The sequence below is a fragment of the Micromys minutus genome, assembly GCF_963924665.1.
Source record: "Micromys minutus genome assembly, chromosome: 11".
Taxonomy (NCBI): domain Eukaryota; kingdom Metazoa; phylum Chordata; class Mammalia; order Rodentia; family Muridae; genus Micromys; species Micromys minutus.
In genome coordinates this window covers 40,873,345-40,894,669 of record NC_137980.1, presented here as the reverse complement: position 1 = coordinate 40,894,669, position 21,325 = coordinate 40,873,345, and the positions used below count along the sequence as shown (strand labels likewise).

General features: G+C 53.8%; 1 protein-coding gene across 1 annotated transcript; it reads left to right on the top strand.

The window, feature by feature from the left end:
* The first annotated feature begins 2,162 nt into the window (after window positions 1-2,162).
* Window positions 2,163-3,694, top strand: CEBPB (CCAAT enhancer binding protein beta). The gene has a single exon (XM_080925350.1). The coding sequence runs from the start codon at window positions 2,231-2,233 to the stop codon at window positions 3,119-3,121; it is 891 nt and encodes a 296-aa protein (XP_080781476.1). The 5' UTR covers window positions 2,163-2,230; the 3' UTR covers window positions 3,122-3,694.
* Window positions 3,695-21,325: the final 17,631 nt, after the last annotated feature.

Genomic DNA, 21,325 nt, shown 5'->3' with positions numbered 1-21,325 from the left:
AAGCTCTCTGATGAGGTCTCAAGGGCCTGAGTCACCCCTTGAGTCCCTGTGTGACCCGAGTCACCTTTCTCTAGACCCGAGTTTACTGTGAGAGCTGATTACAACCCCAAGGCTTGGGAGACTTTCTCCAGCCATTTCTCCACTGCGACGACCCTGAGCCAGCACACTCTCCTTCCCCGAGAGCACGGCTCACTTCCACAGATTACCCAGGGGATCAAACGAGTGTAAGACGTGTCTCAGAGAGAGACGAGGGCTCGCTAAGGTCACACAGAAGATGCTTGAGGTACTGTAGAACCCTCCCCAGGTCTTTCTGGGTCTTCCCAGAGCCCTGAAATGGCAGCAGGAGGCTAAGGTGCAGAGCCACACCCAGCCAAAACAGCAGGTAAAGAGAGAAGTCAGTTAGTTCATCAAGACGGCTCAGTGGTTTACGGTACTTACCGCTAGGCCCGAGGACCTGAGTTCAATACCCAGGACCCATTTGACAGGGGGAGAGACCTGTGACAGGCTGTGAACCCTCAAGTTCTGACTTCACATGCAGGTTGTGGTACCCATTCACAGAGGAAATAAGACAGACAGACAGACAGATCCCTCCCTGGAGGCGCTGACATGGGGAGTGGGCAGCAGAGACAGAAGAGACAAGCTGGGCTGAGCCCAGGAGCTTGTGGAGCAGGGTTGAGGGAACAAGTAGTTTGTTCGTTCACTGCCTTTCTGGAGCCCAGCCTGAGGGGAAACTGAGGGAAGGAAGGCAAATGTGAATGGTGACCCAGAGGAGGGAAAGAATAGTCACCAGTGTTGGATAAGGGAGGGCCCGTCAGTGAAGCCCCAACATCCCACTCAACAGCCAGGCCTGGCTGGGTGGCCCTGGGGATGTCACCACGCCTCTCTGGGCCCCGATCCCTTCCTGGCCCAGAGGCTGCTGGGAAGGCCAGAAAGCCGCAGGCAGGGCTAGTGTCTTATCCTTTCCCTCCCTGCCCCCCACCCCCAAGGGCACAGAGAGATGTCATTTCTCCAGCTCTTGGGGGCGGAGGTCACCCCAGCTCAGCAGATAACACTGAAGGTTGAGCAACACCCCGCCAGCTTGCCGGGGCCAGGGCTGGGGTCAATGGGTCGGGGGTCAGCCCTAGGCAGGTTGGCAGCTCCTGCTTGAGTTGCCCAGCTGGGAGTGGCAGAAGGGTGGACCCCAAGGCCCTGGGCATCCTCGAAAGGGTCTCACAGAGAGAGGCTGGTGGTCCAAGTCTGGTACCGGTTCAAGTGCATGGAGGGTTTGCTTCCCCAGCTTGTAGGGTGACCACTGGGTCCTTAGGGATGGAGTTGGGTCTACCATGCTCCCACCGCCTGAGAAGCCTGCAGCCTCTGGATAGGGCTGTGCAGGTCTTAGGAAGGCACCGAATTACTGGGTTGGGGGTGTCCATTTATCTCTGATACCGGGACACTGCTACCAACAATACCAACACGGTCCACGGAGGAACTTCAGAGAAGCAAAGTGATTCACCCACAGACACTGTGTGGCAGAGCCCCCACCCCTGCCACCTTCACGGAGAGGAGCAGGGAGTGGCATAGGCAGGTGCGGTGGGCGGGCCATACATAGGGTTAAGGGTTGGGATACCGGGACAACAGGCATCCTCGGGGTGGGTGTGAATCGGGTGGAGAGTTCTGCTCCCCAGGAGTTGGGGTCCCAGAGGCGTGGGCAGCGCCTGTGGAAGGACATGCATCGGGTGGAAGGCTGTTTCCAGGGAGTTGGGGGCCGGGGACAGCGAGCGGGATCCGGGGTTGGGGTCGTGCACCGGGTGGACCGATCTGTTTCCCAGGAGTTCGGGGCCCGGGACAGCGGACGGGAGCCGGGACGAGCTACCGCATCCTCCAGCAGGGGGCGGGCGGCGGCCGCGCTCCTCTGTGTTCCCGAGGGGCGGAAAGGGGGCGGGCTGGTGTCCCCCGCGTCCGTGGCGATCGCGGGGCTGGCGGGGCGCCCGGGACACCTCTCAGTGTCCCGCGCGAGGACCCCCGGCGCGCCCCGACTCCCCGGCGCGCCCTGTCGAGCTCCCGCGGCCGGGCAGTGACGCGCACCGACCGGGCGGCGGGGCGGCGGGGCGGCGGGGCAGCGGGAGGGGCCCCGGCGTGACGCAGCCCGTTGCCAGGCGCCGCCTTATAAACCTCCCGCTCGGCCGCCGCCGCGCCGAGTCCGAGCCGCGCACGGGACCGGGACGCAGCGGAGCCCGCGGGCCCCGCGTTCATGCACCGCCTGCTGGCCTGGGACGCAGCATGCCTCCCGCCGCCACCCGCCGCCTTTAGACCCATGGAAGTGGCCAACTTCTACTACGAGCCCGACTGCCTGGCCTACGGGGCCAAGGCGGCCCGCGCCGCGCCGCGCGCCCCCGCCGCCGAGCCGGCCATCGGCGAGCACGAGCGCGCCATCGACTTCAGCCCCTACCTGGAGCCGCTCGCGCCCGCCGCGGACTTCGCCGCGCCCGCGCCCGCGCACCACGACTTCCTTTCCGACCTCTTCGCCGACGACTACGGCGCCAAGCCGAGCAAGAAGCCCGCCGACTACGGTTACGTGAGCCTCGGCCGCGCGGGCGCCAAGGCCCCGCCGCCCGCCTGCTTCCCGCCGCCGCCTCCCGCCGCGCTCAAGGCCGAGCCGGGCTTCGAACCTGCGGACTGCAAGCGCGCGGACGACGCGCCCGCCATGGCGGCCGGCTTCCCGTTCGCCCTGCGCGCCTACCTGGGCTACCAGGCGACGCCGAGCGGCAGCAGCGGCAGCCTGTCCACGTCGTCGTCGTCCAGCCCGCCCGGCACGCCGAGCCCCGCCGACGCCAAGGCCGCGCCCGCCGCCTGCTTCGCGGGGCCGCCGGCCGCGCCCGCCAAGGCCAAGGCCAAGAAGGCGGTGGACAAGCTGAGCGACGAGTACAAGATGCGGCGCGAGCGCAACAACATCGCGGTGCGCAAGAGCCGCGACAAGGCCAAGATGCGCAACCTGGAGACGCAGCACAAGGTGCTGGAGCTGACGGCGGAGAACGAACGGCTGCAGAAGAAGGTGGAGCAGCTGTCGCGAGAGCTCAGCACCCTGCGGAACTTGTTCAAGCAACTGCCCGAGCCGCTGCTGGCCTCGGCGGGACACTGCTAGCGCGCCTGGGGGTGGTGGTGGTGGCGTGGGGGCGCCGCGGCCACCCTGGGCACCGTGCGCCCTGCCCCGCGCGCTCCGGCCCCCCGCGCGCGCCCGCGCACACCGTGCGTGCACCGCGCGCACCTGCACCTGCACCGAGGGGGACACCGTGGGTCCCCGCGCGCACGCACCTGCACCGCGCGCACCGGGTTTCGGGGACTTGATGCAATCCGGATCAAACGTGGCTGAGCGCGTGTGGACACGGGACTGACGCAACACACGTGTAACTGTCAGCCGGGCCCTGAGTAATCACTTAAAGATGTTCCTGCGGGGTTGTTGCTGTTGATGTTTTTGGTTTTTTTGTTTTGTTTTGTTTTTGGTTTTTTTTTTTTTTTTTTGGTCTTATTATTTTTTTTTGTATTATATAAAAAAAGTTCTATTTCTATGAGAAAAGAGGCGTATGTATATTTTGAGAACCTTTTCCGTTTCGAGCATTAAAGTGAAGACATTTTAATAAACTTTTTTGGAGAATGTTTAAAAGCCTTTTGGGGGCAGTAGTTGGCTTTTGAAAAAAATTTTTTTCTTCCCTCCTGACTTTGGATTTATGCGAGATTTTGTTTTTGTGTTTCTGGTGTGTAGGGGGCTTTGGGTTATTTTTGGGTTGTGTGTGGTGGTGGGTGGGGGTGTTGCATCTGGGTTTTTCTCTTTCCCCGGCAGATGGGGTGCCAGCCCCTCCCACCAGGAGAGGGGGCAGAGTACCGGGTCAGGAATTCAGGGTGACTCAGCACCCAAGGGTGCTGGGGACCTTGCTAGAAACCCTGCTTGGGTCAGGCCGCTCTCTGGGCTTGGTTTGAGTGTCTGGCTTGTTTTGAGGGCTAGGCAGGCGGTGACTTTGTAGGAAAGGCTAGTCCGGACAGCCGAGTCAGGGCAGGTGAGTACCTTGTTCAAAGTACTGTGTGTTGGGGGGTATGTAGGGGAACCCGCATGTCTGTTTGGTTTCTGTGTCCCTGTGTAGCTGGAAGAGAGACTGGGCCAAGTGGAGGGTGAAGGGGAAAGTTCCTACTCTGCTTTCTCTTTCCCACTGCTTTCCCTGCCCAGAAGGGACAGGGGCCTCCTTTACCGTGCTCAGGGTGGCCGGGCCAGGACTTGAACACAGGGCCAGCACTCAGATTTGCCAGGGCAGCTCTGCCGCAGACGGGCCGCATTAGTGAGAGTTGAGGGTGTCCAAGGAGCAGTGGATGTGCTGTGTCCCGGGAGCCTGGCACGACAGAACTGTTACATAAGCTTTGTTCTTGTTATTATTTTTGATGGGAGGCTCTTGGCATTTGGCTGTGTGAGTATGGAGTGCCTGCCCAGGCCCAGCATCCTGCAAGCCTAGGGCCTGCCTGTATCTCCTGGAAGCCTCACAGAAGGTGGGCACTACTGTGCCCTTTGCTTTATGTATGTGGACAGCTTGCGGCTGTCAGGTCCCTATGAGCACCCTGGGAGCTTAGAGGTGATAAGTGACACTGTCTAGTGAATAGGGAATGCATTTCTTCCCTTTCTATTTGGGAACCTAGACTTGGGACTGGTGACCTGTCCCCCATTGTCACAGAGTGAGGACAATGCTAAGGTGACTGGAAGCCTGCATGGACCCTGAGACACTTGGTTTCTGTTCAGCTCTCTTCTAGTCCTAGACAGACACTTGACCTGGTGGGTCCTGGAGCCAAGGTCAGTGCAGCCCCTGGCCCAGTGTCTTGGTGGCTTCTGACTACATCAGCGGCTGCTGGTCAACTCCACTGCTCCAAGACATAGAAGCGAAGCCCGAGCTGGGCCTGGGAAACGGGGAATGGGAAACTTTAATGCACCTCTGCAGCCAAACTGGCCTGCCTCCAGTTCTCAGCAGAGGTAATGTGACAGCCACTGAAGAGCCCCTCCCACTCAGGGTGCATCTCCAGCAAGTTTGGGGTTGGGTTGTAGTCCCTGTCACTACCCCAAATCCTTCACCATTCATGGAGGGTTCATTTCCTGGCTCCAAGATCAGGTACCCCTCCCCCAAGTAGATTGGCACTATAAACTGGAAAGGATGTGAACCAGGCCCATCTGATAACTCCAGGATCAGGAAAAGCAGAGAGTGGGTCAAAGGTCAAAGGCTTTGACTGCCATCAGGGTGGCCCACTGTAGCAGAGGCCACTGATGGGGTGACACACCCCACAGATCAGATCACCAGGCTGCCAGGGACCATCTGGACCACAAGCTTGGAGACAGAACAGCAAGATGGGGAGAGGAGAGCGGCCTGCAGTTCTGAGTTGGACAGTCCACAGAGATAGTGTCTCTCCAGGACCTTGTCACAGGTGGGCTGCTGGGCCCTCCGGCTGCCAGGACTGGTAAGCCATATTGCCCACAGCCTTATTGGGTAGTTGTCAACTGCTGAGACTTGCTAGGAGTAGGGACAACCAGAGCCCTCCCCACGCCTGCTCAGGATGGGAGCCTTCACAAAATGTACTCTCGTCTTACTGTCTAACGCAGCCACCCACAACCTGGTGACTTTACCCGGGAGAAAAGTGGGTGTCGGAAAGGGAAGCTAGGGGCCGTGTGTACTGTTGTGATCAGCTCAGCCTTGGCCAGAGCTTCTGCTATAGGACTCTTCTGCCTGGGAAAGAGGCTCCAAGAGGGGAAGTGACTTCTCTAAGTTCTCACAACTGGAAAGGGTAAAAGTTGTCATAGGAGCCAGAGCTGGGGGTGGGGGGACTGTGTCCTACAACCTTCTGAGGAATGCTCCTCTCTCCCTTATCCAGCCCTGACTTGTTTGCTCCTTGTCTCCCACAGACATTTATTTACCTGATTCCTTTTCATTTATGTGACAAACATTTATTGAGCACCAGCTGTATACCTGCTCCATTGTTGGTGTTGGAGTTGGGTGGTGACAAAGACTGAGGTGACAATTAACAGGGAGAGAAGGACACTTAAATATTCAGCCACTGGAACAACATAATGACAGGTGGGGACAAATAGAAGGAAGAGAAGTGGGGCAGGGAAGGGTGGGGAGGGGTGAGGAGGTCCCTGAGGGCTTCTGAGAGGAGGTGTCTCTCTGGGGCCAGCCTAAGCAGAGTGGGGAGTGTGTGCAGTAGTCACTGACCCCATGAGAATGGCTCTGGGTCCTACCTTGGGCACAGAGGCAAAGTCACTATTCTCAGCGGCTGAGCCAGGAAACTTTGACTTCCCAGTTCAGTATGACCCCAGAGGCCCCTCACTTGCCTCCTTTGACCTTAGAACTCCCTTTAGGGCTGCTATGCCTTCCCCTCCCTTCTTATCCAATTCTGGATTACCTGTGGACCTGCTGGGCTGGAGGGACCCCTGTAACATTCCACCAACTACTCCTGTGAGGGTTCAGATGTTGCTATTGGCTGAGCGCCGGTTTGGGGGCAGGCTGGGCAAAGCAGGGGAGGCAGAGAGCTGGTGAACAAGCCCCTCCTGCATCCTCTGAGGTAATAGCCAGGAGCCCTATTTTGTGATGTGTGGGGACCCACAACTTTCACAGGACATTCTTTGCTCATAGAACAGTGTGGTTTTTTTTTTTTTTTTTTAAATACAAGCTTGTGGGGTAATTTAAAGGCACAGGATTTGAAGGGCATTTAAACGAAACTGGGAGCTGGCAGGTGGGGACATTTTTACTGTGGATAAAAAGATGGGCAGTGTAGTATTGGAAAATGCTGCAAACTTCTGTTATCAGAGGACCAGTGCTGATGGAGCTGGATTTGAACCCAGATAGTTGGTGGCTTCAGACCCCTCCGTGCTGGCCTGGTCTTGCCATGGGGTTGATAACAGGCACACATAACCTCTGAGGGTAAGATGTACACCGGGACCTGTGGCTCTGAGCTTTGTCTCAGAGGATTGGAGACATCAAACAAGACATTTGACCTTCCTAGGCTTGCATTTCCACGTGGTGGACAATGAGTCTATCTGGTCAACCTGCAACAAGCAAACACTTGCTGCAGGCCCCAGGTGAGGGGGATTTACTGGCTAGTAACAATGTAACAACAGTAGAAACAATGTTGGGTGATACCTAGTAATGTGGTAGTTGCCTGTGAGGCAGAAATATCAGGAGTTCAAGTTATCCCCTACTACATAGGGAGTTTGAGGCTAGCCTGGGCTACATAAGACCCTGACTCAAACTCCTCATTCCTCAAAAGGAATCAGTAGCAAATTGGTATGGTCATTTAGACAGCGATAAGAAGCTTGAGAAAATAGAATGGAGAAGTAGTAGAATGTACCTGAGGATGGGCCTCAGGGGTTCAGCAGGTACAAAGGTCCTGAGGCAGGCTGGAGGGGCAGTAGCAAAGGCTGGAACTGGCAGAGGATTATAGAGGATGGTGGATTTTCTCTGCTCTGAGGCCAGAATGAGGCCAGCAGAGGCTGTGTAAGGATGGCTGAGTGGGTGCCCCTGCCAGAGCCTGGCACCCAAAGATTCCCTGATAAGTCTAGTGACGAACAAAGCAGGCCCCTCGGCCCTGGAGGCTAGGCAAAGTGCAGTAGGTAAAGGAGCAGAGTGCTTGCCTGCCTGCCTGGCCCAGGAGAGCTGAAGGATTCGAGCCTGTGACCCAGGGCCTGGAGCCATTCGAGCTGAGCTGTGTGCCAGGCAGGAAGAGGGGCCAGGCTGGCCAGGAGGGACTGGAAGAACAAAGGCTGGGAGCCAAGAGAGAGAGAGAGAGAGAGAGAGAGAGAGAGAGTTCTTTGGGAAGCCATGATTGTGGGACAGAGGGCAGCTGCCTCGGGGTGGGGATTGGGTGGGGTGGAGGGGGGACAACAGTCTATGCTGCAGGAGGAAGCCAGGCCTCCTATGGTTTCAGGACTGGAAGATGGGCTGGAGGCTGGACTTCCAAGAGGCGTTTTGTTTTTATCTAATTTCCAGAGAATGTGGATCACTAATAAAAGAAAAAAAAAGTGAAAAGCACTCATGATTTTCATACCCAGAAATAAACCTGTTAACTCTTTCCGTGTGGCCTTAGGTGTATTACTTTGCCTCTCTGTGCCTCTGATTCATTGCTTATCAAGTGGGACAATGATGAACTGGCCTCATAAGGGTAAGGAGGTAGTGAGGACTGAGTTGGTTCACATGACATATTTAAAATGATCCTATCACAGGGCGGGTGTTAGCCGTTGGCTTTGCACAGGGCAGCGGAACCCACCACGTCCAGTACACGTGAATTGGGCAAACAAGCACTTCTTTTCCCTGGCTGTGACAAGAAGGTAGCAACATTCCTCAGTGTTTTGAAAAGCGTTGACACGTTAGTTCATGCAGAGACCTCTGGAGATGGCATTTGTTAGCTTCTAGAAGGTTCTTTCCCAGATTTCCATCCCATCCCCTTCATTGTAGCTAATGTTGCCAGGGCAGTATGCACACCTCCCCTTCTCCCTCAGCCATGGGCCTAGTTCTGGGAACAACCACCTTGTGGAGAGACCAAGTTCTTCCAGCTTCTCTTGCAGCTAGGAATGACCCCTGAGCTGTGAGCATAAACTGCTGGAGGGGCTGCACGGATCTTCTCTGCAGGATCCCTTCCTTCTTCTTACATTCTGCCTGGCACTCAGATACTAGAGCTGCGGAGACCATGTGTGGCAATGCTCCACACATAGTAGCAAACCCAAAAGACAAAAGGCATTGAGTCCCAATGGCGGCAGAGGAGACTCATTGCTCCTTGCTGACCTTGCTCTGTGCTTGTTTATGTGAAGAAAAGAAATCCCTGTTCATTGAGACCTTTGTCATTCGGTTTCCTGTTACTGGCAGCTGAATTCATTTCTGACACATTTGCCCAAATGGCACGGAGCTCACTGGACCTCTTTGTCACCTGTGTTTCTCAGGGGTGGCCTAGTGCTTCCTTGTCTGGGCTGTTCTGCTGACACAATTCCCCTGAGAGGAGAAAAGGTCTCTGTTAGATGAGGTGAAAGGGTTGATTTAATTCATTTGAATTACAGAAGTCATGTGTGAAGGCGTCTGGTGTCTCAGCATGCTTCAGGTCAGGCATGACCCAGATCCTTGGGCTGGGTAGAAACTTCTCTGCTGGCTTTAGCTGGCTTCAGACCCTGCTTTCCCACCCAAGACCAGAAAGGGGGCCCATGAGTATCAGAGAGGTTCAGGCCCTGCTGTGGTGCATAGAGAATATTGTCAACTGTGCAGGGCCCAGATGTCACCTGGAATGACCTCTTTGCCCCAAGCTCCAGCCACCAGCACCTGCTCTCTGGAGACGCCAGCCTGCCAGGGCTGGAAAGCACCTTCGCCAGGCACAAGGGCCAGCCCACCAAGATCTCTGTGGGACGAGTCAGGAGGCCAGGGAGCTGGCCGGGTGAGTTATTATTTTTATAGTTGTCACCAGATCCCTGGCCCAGCCCTGCAGCCCTGGCAGGGACAGAGGCAGCCTGGGAGGAGGAGGAATCCTCAGAGGCCTGGTAGCCAGGGCAGGGGCTGTGGAGAAGAGAGCACTGGGGCGGGTCAGGGCCTGCTGGGCCGCAGCCTCTCCTGCTCCATGGGGTGGAGGGTCATGACTGATACACAGATGTGGCATTTCTTGCCTTCATCCCTGACTCCAGGCATATGCCATGAGGTTCTTATAGGCCATTCCAAGACCTGTATTGCACAGGCTTGAGTCCCTTTAAGCCTTCTCCAAGGTCACATCCCACTTGTTTTACAGCCCCGGCCTGTCTGGTCCATGTGGCCATCTCCTGTTGTGGATTTCTCTTCTTCAATCTACCATCCACATCTGCAAAGGTACTTACCTTTCCTCACTGGGGACCTCTACGGGCCCAGCCAGTGCCCGAGAGCTCCTCCCTACACCTAGGTTATTAGTACTCTGATTTTGTTGTTGAGAAAGTATGGCATGTAGCCCAGGTTACCCCTAAAATGCAGATCTCCTTGCCTCTACTTCTTGACTGCTGGGATTAGAGGCCTGCACTATGCCGGTTTCATGAGATGTTGGGGATTGAACCCCAGACCTTGTACATGCTAGATAAACCACATCCCTTGCTATTGTACCATGACTTTTGATAAGAGCTGGCTTGCCTGTTTCTGTGAATTGTGTTAAAGGAATTCCCATACTGTGGCCCACAAGTCCAGCTCGACATTTCCCTGAGTGACAGTGTGTGGCTTACTAGTCCTTTTTATTGCTGAGTGGCCATTCATTTAATAGCTTGGGGACATACTGGTTTCCATCTGGGCTTTTTAGGGGTAGCTGAAGTGGACACCGTACAAATAGATCTTTAAGTGGTCCAAAGAGTGGACTTCAGGGTTGTACCCCTGGGAAACAGGAAATGAGGGATCTGTTTAAATTCCTGATCATGGTGATGACTCCTTCAGTGTGTGTGTGTGTGTGTGTGTGTTTGTCTCTCTGTGTGTGTCTGTGTGTGTGTGTGTGTGTCTGTCTGTCTCTGTGTGTGTGTTTAAAAAAACACATTATTTTGAAAACATTCTAGGATTTATAGGAAAACGTCAAACTCTGATGTATTTCATCTTACCTGAGAATAAATCACTGAGGTGACATCCATCCTTCATGATTTATTTCTCTTAAACTTTCTGTTGGGGCTGGAGAGGTGGCACAGCCATTAAGAGCACTGGCTGCTCTTCCAGAGGACCTGGGTTCAGTTCCCAGCACCTACGTGTCAACTCACAACTGGAGTCTGTAATTCCAGTTCCGGGGGACCTGAAGCCATCATATGACAGATATGCCAGTAAAACACCAGTGTGCATAAAACAAAAGCAGGTAAATTTATTAAAATATCTGTATCTTGCTAGGCAGGGGTGGCACACACTTTTAATCCCAGCACTTATAGGGCAAAGGGAGGCAGATCTCTATGAGTTCCAGGGCAGTCTTTTCTACAGAGTGATTTCCGGGACAGCCAGGACTGCCCAGAGAAACTGTCTTAAAAGGTCAAAATGAAATATAAATAAATAAATGACTTATTTGTTTTCAAGACAGTCTTGCTATGTAGCTCTGGCTGGCCTGGAACTCACTATGTAGACCAGGCTGGTCTTGGTGGCCTCATGTCCTTCACCCTCTGGGGGACTCCAGGGTTGTGGCTTGGTTCTCCCAGCACCTCCACAGATCCTCTTGAATGTGACTCAGGCTCTGGGCTTCTGCTGGATCCAGAGGGCTGAGTGCTACTCTCTCTGTTCCAGAGCAGAAAGTCACACTCTTGTCACCTGACCTAAGCAAGTCCTGCAGGCTTCGCTTTCGGTTTTGGTTTAGGGTTTTTTTGTTTGTTTGTTTGTTTTGTTTTGTTTTGAGACCAAACTGCCCTGGCTGGCCTCAAACTTGCAGTCAATCTCCGTTTTCTGTCTCTGGAGCTCTGGGCTCCCCAGCAGCCATCATACAGGGTCGGGTCAGGTTTGTAATGTAGCTTCTGCCCCTGGATACTTAATAGGCTTTAGAGGGAGGAACTTGGAAACAATGTAAACAAGCTTGGAAGGCCTCCAACCTTCAAGTAGTTACTTACTTGCTTATAAAATAACCTTTTTGTGACTATTAATTTACTTATTTACTTATTTATATGTGTGTGGATGTCAGAGGGCAAGTTGTAGGAGGGGTTGTTTCTCTTCTCCCTGTGGGTTCAGAGGGTCAACTCAGGTGGTCAGGCTTGGCAGCAAGCCATTTACCCACACTGAGCCATCTCCATGTCTATATTGATTTCTAATTACCCAACTGTTGTTGTTTTTGTGTGTGTATGTGTTGTGGTGTGTGTGTGTGTATGTGTGTGTGTGTGTGTGTGTGTGTGTGGTGTGTGTGTGTGGTGTGTGTGTGTGGTATATGTGTGTGGTGTGTGTGTGTATGTGTGTGGGTGTATGTGTAGTATGTGTGTGTGATGTGTGTGGTATGTGTGTATGTGTGTATGTGGTGTGTGTGTGTAGTGTGTTGTATGTATGTGGTGTGTGTGTATGTGTGTGGTGCTTGTGTTTATGGAGGGTGGGTGCTTGTGCACCTGTGAAGGCTGTAGGTCACAGGCAGGTGTCTTCCTCAGTGACTCTACCTTATTTTTAAATCCAAGCTCTTTCACTGAATCTGGAGCTCATGGGTTATGTTAGACTGTCTGTCCATCAGACCTAGCGTCTGCCTTTCTCCACCCCCAGCACTGGGGTTACAGGCTCACACCGTCACACATGGCTTTGGTGTGGTTGTTGGGGATCTGAACACAGGTCCTTAAGCTTGCAAAGAAGGCACCTTTCCCTCCCTTGGAGGCGTCTGCCAGTCCCTTGTTTAGTTTTACCAACATAGACTCCTAATTTATTATCTAGAGGGTGAAACCAGCATCACCACCATCATTACAGTACCATCACCAACACTTCGATGTTAATATCCTAAACTTCTCTGAGGCTCTGGATCTTGGACTCCTGTCCTGGTGCTCTGAGGACAAGGCTTGGACTGCCCCATAAGGCCCTTTGTCTCAGCTTCCCAGAGGTTGGAGGTTCTCAGACTCTCTGAAGCTTCTGGCAGCTTACAGAACAATGGTGTAGGATCTGTGACTTGCTTTTTATGAGATGAAACTCTTTCTCAAGTTCTGGGCATGCTGGACATCAGCACTGGCCCTTTTCTTGTCATCCATGGGGTTCAGATAGGTAGGAGGTGACAGCGATGGTGAGGCCTGCCTTCTCCTGGATGACTTAGGTCTGGCGTGGGTCAGGATGCTGCGGCCTCAACACGGGTGGCATTTGGAAGGGGGTCACTTTCTCTTTTTGGTTTTGCATGTATCAAAGAGTAGTTACCACAGCTCCTGCCTTCACCTACCAGACTCTACTGGCTTCTCCCCAAAGTGGGGTCTTGAGTGCATGGTGACCTTCCTGACTCAGTGTTCTGAGTGCTGAGATCACAGGAGTGAGCCCCCAGATTTTGCTTTTGTTTGTTTGAGATATCTCCTTATATAACCCACATTTACCTTTAACTTGCCTCCCTGCTGCCTCAGCCACTGAAATGCTGGGCTGGCAGGAATGCAGCACTATGCTAGGATCCCCACAGAAGCTTCCAGCTGTTGCTTGGAGGCAAAACTGCTTCTGGTTTAAAAATCTCTGGTACAGCGGGAGCTTAAGTGTCCCTCAGTGGTATGTGGGAAGTATCTACTTTTCTGGTCCCTGTCTTGGTCCCTGTCCCTGCCTGCAACTAGGTGGGATGAATCCTGAGCTCCTTGTATCCCTGTCTCTTTCTGGGTTGGATGGAAATTCTGGGATATGGCCAGGGCCAGGGCCAGGGAGATAGGTCAGATACAGGGAGAGAACATTGCAAAATCAGTCCTTGGGCTGTGTCTCATTTAATCCTTGAAATCACTCAGTGGGATGGGACACTACCCTGTCCTCATTTTCCAGCCAGGAGACAAATTACAGGTGTCCTCACAGGACATTCAGGAACCCAGTGTCACTCCTGCTGTCCCTGTGCAGAAGCAGAGAGCCCAGCTCAAACCCTCAGGGATTGTGGGATGAATTCAAATCAAGGGATGCCCTTCAGAGCAGCTGGCTGGTACCCTAAGTCATGTGGAGGTCATGAGAATCCAGGGAACACCAGGGAAGGAACTGCTTTAGACAGTGAGACCCCAAACACAACGAAAGGGACTGATGTCACTCTGGACCGGACAAATGTCAGAAGACCCACATGGGAACAATTATGATGTTGACTTGAACTCAGTTTTAGTATTGTGTATGAGTGCACACATGTGAATGTGTGTGTGCTGTTGTGTACACACATGTGCATGTGACGAGGGTCAGGAGATGTTGGATGGGGGTGTGAGTGATGTCATAGTTACAACTCATTCTCAAATTCAGAGAGAAGGGCAATGCTAAGTCGCATGTGCCTGTATTACTGGCTCTTAGGAGGCTTGGTCCAAGCCATCCTGGGCTGCACAATGGTTTGTGACACTGTCTCAAAAAAAAAAAAAAAAAAAAAAAAATCCCAAGGAAAGAGGGCCAAAGTGTAGGGAAGCTGTGGGAAGAGCAGGCTAGGGAGACAGCCTGGAGCCTCACACTCGTCTTCCCATTTCTCAGCATGTTTAAAATGATACCAAGAGAAACTCTGACCTCCAATGCACCCAGGAGAAAGTCAATGCTTGCAAACGGCTGGCGAGCCTAGAACAGTTCCAGCTCTCGGAGTTTCAAACCAAACCCAAGAAATATTCCTGGTGATAGCGTATCACAGATGCAGATGATGATAGCGTATCACAGATGCAGATATGAGCAAGGGGTTGGGGCATCTTGCTGGCGGTCACTGTGTGAGGGATGTCAGACACCGAGGGCCACCCTCTGTGTTAAGTCTTCTGCTACAAAACTGAAGGGCAGTCACCAGGGAGTGCCCAGCCACTCTGGCAATTTTCTCTGTGGGCAGGAGAGTTACTGCCAGGAGAGGGGCATCAGGAAGTCTCCTGGACAGCTAAGAGATGTCTGGATCTTACCCAGGAAGGTGGTCCTCTGGGTACCTCAAGACCCACCTGCAGGGGTGTACCCAATGTGCCACGCACAACTGGTAGAGCACTCGCCTAATGTCAAGGGGCCCCGGGTTTCATCCCCCGGGCAAAAACATGGTAACATGGTGGTGGTGCATGCCTGTCACCCCAGCATGAGGGAGATGGAACCAGGACAGTCAGAGGTTTGAGGTCTTCCTCCCCTACGTGGGGAGTTTGAAACCAGCATGGGCTACATGAGGCACTACTTTGGAAAAAACCAAGAACAAAAGGAAATACACGCAAGGTTCAGGGAACTCGGCGCATCTGACCCCACTCCCTTCTGCCACACAGCTCAAACCCGAAGTCAGAGTGACACAACCCAGTAGCCGGAGGAACAGTTTGAAACAGAGGAGAGTGGGGTGGGATTGGGTTAAAGATGGCAAAGTGAGCAGGCAGGCAGGCAGGGCAGCAAGCAAAGGGGCCTGTGTAGGCTGTCATGACTCCAGGGGAAAGGGTGTCCTAGACACCTTGAGCTCAAGGAGAAAAACTAAAACAATCCCAGAGTTCAAAGTGGCCATAGACATTGCTGGAGGTCACACAGCGAGTGAGGCTCAGAACCTGACTTGAACCCAGCTCTGAGGATATCGGTATATACTCCCTTCCTGCTGCTCTGCTCTGGGCTCACCAGCAGGAAGGGCCCCGTTGCAGTCTGGGAGGCTCCCCAGGGCCGGGTGGAGATGGCGAAAGCAGTTTGGCAAAGAAGGTCCAAGCCAGAGCCGCAGCTCCAAGTGGGGAGGGGGGTCAGTGGGGCACAGGCCCCCAGTACAGCATCCACTTCTCCCGGGCCTGGGCAGCCCCAGCCTCCACCTACCTCTCGTGGCTTTTGCCTTGCTTCCTGGGTCAGAGCGTAGGATCTCTTGCCTCTAGGCTTGGGTACAAATCCAGTTTCATCTGGCTTGGCATCATGGGCCCTGGGCCTGGGTTTCCAGCTCCAGAAAACCCAACCTCTTAGCCTCAACCAGACATCATGTGGGACTCATTCCAGTGCCTGTATCCCGGGATTGCCAAGGTAGGAAGGGGGCTCTCAAACCCCAGCCTGCCAGAACAGAATGGAAAGTTCTAGAAAAGCACCGGGGTCATAGAGGACTCTTACTGACCACAGTGGTGTTTGGGAAGATCTTCAGCAATCTAAGTGGAGTGTGGTAGGCTTCTGGGCACATGCCCTGTGCTGGGATAAGTCTCAGTCCTCGCATGCTGGCGGTCCTGCAGAAAGCTTTGAGCCCAGCCTGGGCTCCAGATTGACATCCTGGTTCAACAAACAAAATGAGACAGTTGAAATGGATCAGTGGGAGAAGCGCTTGCCACTAAGCTGACCATTGGAGTTTACTCTTCAGGACCTGCACATCAGAAGGAGAGAACCGATTCTCACATGCGTCCTCTGACCTCCACACACGAATGGTGGCACACTCAAACACACACCCCAAGTAAATGAACCAAAATTAAAAACAAAACAGTGCAGACAGGAAGAACGAGGAGAAGAGAAAGCGTTGGCCTGTGCGAGTTAACAACAGCCTGCTGCCACCGGCCTGGCACTTTTGGTGGTTCTAGAAGGTCCTGAGTCGCTGTGAGGCTGGCTCCATTGGTGTGTGTGCCTGCCAGGTCACCCGAGTCATCTCCTTTGAGGTTCAGCGACAAGCTGAGGACAATGGTCCCCTCACTGACCTGTGTCCTCCCCAGGGAAGGCCACTGGGGCAGGGGTGAACCCTGGGATCTACACTTGCCCAAATAAATATGGGCAAAGAAGGAATTGGCAGGGCAGACAGTATCACTGGGAACGTGAGAGGTGCTCCATCCTTCCAAGGTGCTCTTGACTCCTGTCTGGCCTGTCTTGTGCTCTGCCTTCTCCCTCCTCTTCTTCCTCCTCCCCTCCTCCTCCTCCTATTATTATTATTATTATTTATGAGTGTGTGTGTGTGTGTGTGTGTGTGTGTGTGTGTGTGCCACAGATCAAACCCAGGTGCCCTTCCTCAGGCCCCATCCACCTTGATTTTGAGACAGGGTTTCCTACCAGCTTAGAACTCAGCAAGCAAGGCCAGGCTGGCTGGCCGGTGAACCCCAGGGGTCCACTGTCTTCCCCCCTCACACCTGTGAGCCATCAAGCCCAACTTTTGCATGTGGGTGCTAGGGTTGGGAGTCAGGTACCAACTGAGCCCTCTTCCCCAACCTTAGCGTGAAAATTACTGTTTGTGGTGCTTGTGGGTGGATGGGAGACTGAGCCCAGGGCCTTGTACATGCGAGAGGCAAATGCTGTGTGTACCACTGGGCTACATCCCCAGCCAATTTCTACTTTTTATTTTGAGTTGGTGTCTTCTTGGATTCCTGAGCAGCTGGGACCCCAGGCTTGAACCTTTAGATCAGCCACACTTACTTGAGACACTCTCACTCCACAAACCAGGCTGACCTTGAACTCCTGGCCGCTGTCTCTGCTTTTATTCCTGTCCGTCATAGATGAAAACGGCTTTAGCGGTACACGTGAACATTCTCAGAGCTGAGGTCGATGCTGGGTGACCAGGCATTCCTCACACACCCCATGGGGGCTTTTGATGAGGGGCTTCAGGTTCAAACTTCTTGTTTATGCCTTTCCTTCATCTCGTCACAAGAGTTTTGTCTTTTTTTCTCTCCCAGCCCTTTTGACCACACGTCCTCGTAGTGGTCACAGGAGTAAAAAGAAGGCAGGAGCTTGCAGCGTTTGCCCGGTAGAGTAAACCCTGTAGGCTTTCCCTAGGTCCTCTGCCCATGGCCCAACAACCATTTCCCTGACTTCCCTGTGAGTCACCCACTAAGGTGCCTGTTCTTGTGTTTAGTGTCTCTGCCATGGCACACAGTTTTTGGGATCCATCTGTGGTGCTGGGTGCCTGGTTTCCTACGGTGTCGTAGACCTCCAAGTGACCACTTGCTCTCCGGCTGGCTGTCAATGGACACCGGGCCACACCCATGCTTTGGCTGTGGGTTATGAAGGTACCATGCACATTTCTCGAATTCTCAAGCAAGCTCTGGCCTCTGCACTTTTGTACCTGAGTAGCTAAGCCAGGCATGGGTCACTGGGTCACTCTGTGACCAGCTGTAGTAGACAACCTGGGGTGGGGAGGTGGGGGGGAGAGACAAAAGCCAGCCCCAGCACCCAACTTGCTTGATCTCAGAGACCCTGTGGGCTCTAATGGTGAGTCACGTGTTAATGTTTCCCAAGGTACTTCTTCCTTCTCCTTGCTTTTTAAAAACTCATTTTCCTTTATGATTATGAAGGCCTTACCTGCATTCATGTATGTACACATGTATGTATGTATGTATGCATGTACACGGTGTGCATGCCTGGTGGATCTTTTGAAACTGGGGTTACAGGTGTGAACCATCATGCAGGAGCTGGGAATTGAAGCCAAATGCCCTGAAAGAGCAGCTGGTGCTCTAACCACTCTGGCACCCCTAAGGTGCCTTCTTAGTGCCCTAGTGGTCATGTGTGGTAATAGGTTCCTAAGCAGAGCAGAATGTGCTCCTTCTTGGTCCAAAGGATCAAAGAGATTTGATTCCCAGTAATCCCTGGGAAGTCGAGCAGAGGGGCTCACTGGGTTTCCTGGTGAAAGTGGTCTCTCGAGAGCTCTGTTCCCCCATCCCCCATCCCCTTGTTAACCTCAGGGCAGGGAGACAACTTCTCTCAGGCTATGGATAGGTGAATGGGAGGAGCTGGTGGGGTGGGCAAGAAGGATGATTCCAGTGGAAAGCAGGTCTCAGCTGGCTTCCTGGGAGGAGCAGGTAAAGGATCAGACCCCTAGGGGGTTCCCAGCACCCCTTGTTCAGCATCCCAGGAGCTGGTTCCTGGCTGTGTGTTCTCCTCTCACAGTACAGTCGGCTTGGTAGATGCTTTCCACTGCTGGTTTGATTAAACCCCCACTCTTCAAGAACCTCCGCAGCCAAACAAGGAGTAAGGGCTTCAGCTGGGGCTCCAGCCTTCCACACCCCAGAAGCCTTTCCAGCCAGACACTTAGCCCGATTGTCTACTACCTGCCCCACTCCAGTCTACTACTAATGGTCGGTGCAAGGCTCCTCTAGCTTTGGGGGCTTCTGTTCTGGGGGTGTCTGGAGTAGGGCCCAGAGACCTGTGGTTGGCAAGGCCACCTGTTGTCACCCCTTAAGATTTTATACCGTGTCCCATGATTCTTCTATCTTATAGCCTAGCAGGCTCGGAGGTGTGGGGGACACACATATGTGTACATATACATGTGTGCACATCCATGTACAGGGATATGAGGTATCACTGACACTTGGACCAGAGAAAAATTGGATGTGGGGAGGAGGCTGGGTGGAAGCTGTCCGGCCGGGAGGTAGAAGCTTGCAGCCAGACAAGCTTTCTGGAATCTCAGTCACCATGCAGGTGCAGAAAGAGTGGATTGTTTCTCTACCTGTGTGAGAAGCAGGCGATGCGTGGATGGTTCTGGAAGAACTCCCAGGACAGGAGGCCCAGTGGCCTCTGCGGAAGGAAGCTGGGGGCTGGAGGGGGAGGGAGTCTCTCTGAAGCCCTGCCCGAGGCCCTGGGGTCATATTCTGCCGGCAATTAGCTGTGTGGCCCAAAGCCAGTGGTGTGCCCTCTCTGAGCTTTGGTTTCCCCACGTGTAAAATGGGGGCCCTTCAGGGAGGCTCAGACCTACGGATCCTACTCAATCTGTGTTCCCAGGAGAACCCGAGTCATACCTCATCTCTCCGAAGCCCTGCAGGTTCAGAGTCCTGGTTTGGGGTGACCTAGCCAGGGCTGAGCTGGATGAATCGAACAGGTTCTGTCCCGGAGGAGGCTGGGAAGATGACATCTGTCCCTACTTTGTGTCCCTGGGGCTAGCCAGAGACTATCTACTTAGATCTAAGCTGGAGATCAGTGGTCAGGTGGGCTGGGGGACAGAGATAAACAGGGAGAAAGGCAGAGTTAGCTAGGGGGATTGCAGCTGACCTGTGTAGAGTGAGGACGGGGTGGGTGCACACAGTAGGAAGGGTACGGGCACCACATGCCCACTGGGAATGAAATAGGCACCCATATGTGGGGACCCAACTGCCACAGGCCTCTCCCTGTTTTTCCTGTCCTCCTGGGGCTGTGGCTGCCTCTCCAGGGGGCCTCTTTAGAGGGGAACTGGGAAGGCCTCAGCACTGAGATAATCACAGCGTGGAATGTTCTCTAGGAGGTCCAGGTGCCTGTGAATAGGCCCATGAAGTCTTGGACTCCCAGGGTCTGTGTTTCAGGGCAGTCACACACTTAGTCCTAAAGCCTTCAAATCCGTGAACTCCACACCCCCTTGACAGCGCTTCTCAACTCCCTCCTAAAGCCTCCTGTGGCTTCCCAAGCTGTAAAGTAACCTTCCTTTTGCCTGGGGACTTGAGTTGGGCTTCCCCGCTCTGGCCTTCCTTCCTGGCCTCTTCTAGGTCTTGCTTTTGTTTTCTTTTGCCTTTTCTGAGAAAAAAATGTTGCCATGGTAATCACTTCAAGCCAGTAGGCCTTGAACTCAGGGCAATCCTCCTGCCTGGTATTTACCACCACGGCTGGCTTGACCTACTGCTATTTTGAGAACCTTCTGTTCACCCACCACAGGACATTTGCTTCTTCCCAAGCTCTCACCAGCTCTCAGAGCTCAGCCCACACATCCTTCGTCCCAAAGTCCCCGCCAGGGACTCAGGGAGGCCTGTGCTTCTCAGGTTTCTCAGACTCCTCAGAATATCCAGGCTCTCTCTTCCCCAAGGCTGACCTTGAACTCACTACATATCCATCAATGACCTTGAATTTCTAGTTTTGCCTGTGCCTGTGCTGGAATCACAGGTGTGTGCCATCATGCTGTTTAAAGACAGAGTCTCATGGAACGTGGGTTCTGCTCAGGCCTTTTTCCTCAGCCTCCTGAGGAGCTGGGATTAGAGTTGTCTGCTGTCGCTGGGCCTTTACAACTGACTGGAGCCCACTGAAGCAAGAGTGAGGAGTAAAGGATGAGGGGTGAAGGAGGGTGAGGGATGAGGGTGAGAGGTGAGAAATAAGGGGTGAGGGAGGGTGAGGGATGAGGGTGAGGGATGAGGGTGAGGGATAAGGATGAGGGGTGAGGGGTAAGGATGAGGGGTGAGGGTGAGGGATGAGAATGATAATGAGGGATGAGGGTGAGGGTGAGGAATAAGGATGAGGGGTGAGGATGAGGGGTGAGGGTAATGGATGAGAATGAGAATGAGGGATGAGGGTGAGGGATGAGGGTGAGGGAGGGTGAGGGATGAGGGTGAGAGGTGAGAAATAAGGGGTGAGGGTAATGGACGAGAATGAGAATGAGGGATGAGGGTGAGGGATGAGGGTGAGGGATGAGGATGAGAATGAGGGATGAGGGTGAGGGATGAGGGTGAGGGATGAGGGTGAGGGATGAGGATGAGAATGAGGGATGAGGGTGAGGGATGAGGGTAAGGATGAGGGATAAAGGTGAGGGATAAGGATGGGAGATGAGGGTGAGGGATGAGGATGAGGGGTGAGGATGAGGGAGGGTGAGGGATGAGGGTGAGAGGTGAGAAATAAGGGGTGAGGGTAATGGATGAAAATGAGAATGAGGGATAAGGGTGAGGGATGAGAATGAGGGATGAGGGTGAGGGATTAGGGTGAGGGATGAGGATGAGAATGAGGGATGAGGGTGAGGGATGAGGGTAGGGATGAGGGTGAGGGATAAGGATGGGAGATGAGGGTGAGGTTGAGGGATGAGGGGTGAAGGGTAAGGGATGAGAATGAAGGATGAGGGTGAGGGATGAGGATGAGGGGTGAAGGGTAAGGGTGAGGGGTGA

What these genes read in the sequence shown, in the direction of transcription:
- CEBPB (XM_080925350.1), top strand. Translation starts at nt 2,231, where the DNA reads ATGCACCGCCTGCTGGCCTGGGACGCAGCATGCCTCCCGCCGCCACCC.